The 3,095-nt window shown below is 52.3% G+C and overlaps 1 protein-coding gene across 1 annotated transcript; it reads right to left on the reverse strand.

Annotated features, from left to right (window-relative positions):
* Positions 1-1,844: 1,844 nt before the first annotated feature.
* On the reverse strand, positions 1,845-2,648 carry LOC118475014 (senescence-specific cysteine protease SAG39). The gene is made up of 2 exons (XM_035963811.1): positions 2,537-2,648; positions 1,845-2,431 (listed from the first exon to the last, which is right to left on the reverse strand). Exons 1-2 carry the CDS (start codon positions 2,646-2,648, stop codon positions 1,845-1,847), a joined length of 699 nt encoding a protein of 232 aa, XP_035819704.1.
* Between the last annotated feature and the right edge of the window lie 447 nt (positions 2,649-3,095).

Genomic DNA, 3,095 nt, shown 5'->3' on the forward strand with positions numbered 1-3,095 from the left:
TAGCGCCCTAAGTACATGCCGTCGTGGCAGCCGGAGAGATTTTGGCACCCAGCTGGTGTGATGTCGTGGCCGTCGGAGGAGCGATGTAGCCTGGCGGAGGGACAGCTGTCGGAGCGGTTGGGTCCTTGCTGACGTCTTCTTGCTTCCGTAAGGGGGCTGAGAGCCGCCGTCGTCACAGAGCATGCGGGGCGCCATCATTGCCTATCTGGCGGAGCTAGCCAGATGGGACGCCGGTCTGGTTCCCTGTGGCCCGAGTCAGCTCGGGGTAGGGTGATGATGGCGCCTCCTGTTTGACGTGGATGGCCTGCGCCCTAGGTTGGGCGATGCGGAGGCTCCTCCGAAGCCGAGGTCGAGTCTGTCTTCCGTGGCCGAGGCCGAGGCCGAGTCCGAGCCCCTGGGTCGGGCGAGGCGGAGGTCGTCGGCTGAGGCCAGGGCGGAGTCCGAGCCCTGGGGTCGGGCGAAGCGGAGTTCGTCGTCTTCTGGGACTTAGCCCGAGTCCAAGCCCGGGGTCGGGCGGAGCGGAGTTCGCCGTCTTCCGGGACTTAGCCCGAGTCCGAGCCCTGGGTCGGGCGGAGCGGAGTTCGCCGTCTTCCGGGACTTAGCCCGAGTCCGAGCCCTGGGTCGGGCGGAGCGGAGTTCGCCGTCTTCCGGGACTTAGCCCGAGTCCGAGCCCTGGGTCGGGCGGAGCGGAGTTCGCCGTCTTCCGGGACTTAGCCCGAGTCCGAGCCCTGGATCGGGCGGAGCGGAGTTCGCCGTCTTCCGGGACTTAGCCCGAGTCCGAGCCCTGGGTCGGGCGGAGCGGAGTTCGCCGTCTTCCGGGGCTGAGCCCGAGTCCGAGCCCCGGGTCGGGCGAAGCGGAGCTTCCTATGGTGCCTCCGGCGGGGCCTGACTGCCTGTCAGCCTCACTCTGTCAAATGGCACCGCAGTCGGAGTGGCGCAGGCGGCGCTGTCCTTCTGTCAGGCCGGTCAGTGGAGCGGCGAAGTGACGGCGGTCACTTCGGCTCTGCCGGGGGGCGCGCGTCAGGATAAAGGTGTCAGGCCACCTTTGCATTAAATGCTCTTGCGACTTGGTCGGTCGGTGTGGCGATTTAGTCAGGGTTGCTTCTTAGCGAAGGCAGGGCCTCGGGCGAGCCGGAAATATGTTCGCCGCTGTAGGGGGCCTTGGGCGAGACGGAAATCCTCTGGGGTCGGCCGCCCTTGTCCGAGGCTAGGCTGTCGGGCGAGGCGTGATCGAGTCGCTCGAATGGACTGCATCCCTGACTTAGTCGCACCCCATCAGGCCTTTACAACTTTATGCTGATGGGGGTTACCAGCTGAGAATTAGGAGTCTTGAGGGTACCCCTAATTATGGTCCCCGACAATATTGTCCCCTTACTTTTTGTCATATATGGAATATTTTATTACCTTGCAATTTTAATTATGCAAACTTCTCCCACATGAACTGTAGGCTATGACGGTATGATTAGAATCATATGATCATGTTTTTTTCTCACTTAAAAGTGTAGAAAAAATGTTTCTACTTATTCTGTTCATATTTTAATTTGTCCTAATTCGACCCTTTAGCCCATGATACTTTGTGTTCGCCTTTCCCATTTTCTAAATATTTGCTCCTGTAAAATAACCGATATATATTCATGATTAATCATTACACATTTTAACACATTACATGTTTTTTTAATAAATGTAAAATTGTACATGTACATGTGTAAGACCAATATAAAATACGAGTTTACAAAACACACATGTATGGACAAGCTTTATATATGTATTAGAATGTATACGAAGCACCGATTTATTCTGGTCTATGTGTCATGTATGAACTAAAAGGCTTCTAAAGGTTTTGCCTACTCAGTGGGATAGGAAGGTTCTATAGCTAGTCCGCACATGCCTTTCTTGTCTGAAATATCCTTCTCCATTCTCAGGTAACCATTCTCACCCCATGTCGTGCCCCATGAGTTCTTCATGAGCCAATACTTGGTTCCATCACTGGTCTTTCCATAACCAATGGCTGCAATCCCGTGGTCCAAGTCAGTACCACATGATCCAGTCATCACACCACCAGAGTAGAACTGAAATGTCATGTCTCCACCGTCCACTGCCACCGACACGGGCTGATTTGCCACGGCCTTCATTAGGGCAGCCTCATCGTTGGTTGGCACATCCTCGTAGCCCTTGATGTTTGCAGCACTATTCGATCCACTCTTGCACTTGCCATCTGCAGCCGTGTATGGATAGTTGGACTCCGTTGTTAGCCCTCCATTCTTGATGATAAACTTGAATGCATCGTCCATCAGGCCACCCTCACAACCCTGATCCTCACCATAGACATCGCAATCCACCAATTCTTGTTCTGAGAGAGAGATGAGCTTGCCAGTGCTAATTTTCACGATGCCTTCTGTGGCTGCCACGGCCGAGAATGCCCAGCAGCAACCTGCAATCATCGATCATTATATATATGTTTTGACATATGTTATGGCACTTTAGTTTACATCATAATAGTGTTTTTATGAGTCTTATTAGGACCAAATGTATTTACCACATTGCCCTTGATCCTTGATCGGAGTGACTGCACCATTGGTCCTCCAGTCGATAGTCGCTGGAATCGCATCAACGCTAACATTCTCATACCTAAATCCGGTAGAGACCATTGGTTCAAATGTGAATTTTCCGAAGAAATTCAAATAAACGAACTAAATATAATAGTTATAGAAAACACTTTTCTAATTGTACCCAAAATGGTACATGTAGGTCTACATAGTGTAGGAACATTACCATAAAAAGTTTGGTTGGGAAAATAAAAAAAATGTACTTTGCCGATTGTCAATGCTCGGCCCTCGGCTGTTAACCGTCAGCTCTAGACGGCCGCTGACGGCCCTTTGCCGAGCGCCGCCTTCGCCGAGTGTTCGGCACTCGGTAAATACTTTTTTGCCGAGTGTATTTCTGTGTCGAGAGTTCTACGCTCGGTAAACGAGCTCGTTATCGAGAGCAGGACTTTGCTGAGTGCGGCACTCGATAAAGGCTTCTTTGCCGAGTGCCCGACAAAAAACAGTCGGCAAAGAGCGAATCACTCGGTAAAGGCACTCGGTAAAGACACA

Source organism: Zea mays, unplaced genomic scaffold, assembly GCF_902167145.1.
Source record: "Zea mays cultivar B73 unplaced genomic scaffold, Zm-B73-REFERENCE-NAM-5.0 scaffold_381, whole genome shotgun sequence".
Taxonomy (NCBI): Eukaryota; Viridiplantae; Streptophyta; class Magnoliopsida; order Poales; family Poaceae; genus Zea; species Zea mays.

Bases quoted from the DNA above. Each gene is read 5' to 3' on its own strand.
- LOC118475014 (XM_035963811.1), bottom strand. From the start codon at position 2,648: ATGGTCTCTACCGGATTTAGGTATGAGAATGTTAGCGTTGATGCGATT. The intron at 2,432-2,536 runs GTAAATACATTT...CGATGATTGCAG, and splicing joins CAAGGATCAAGGGCAATGTG to GTTGCTGCTGGGCATTCTCG.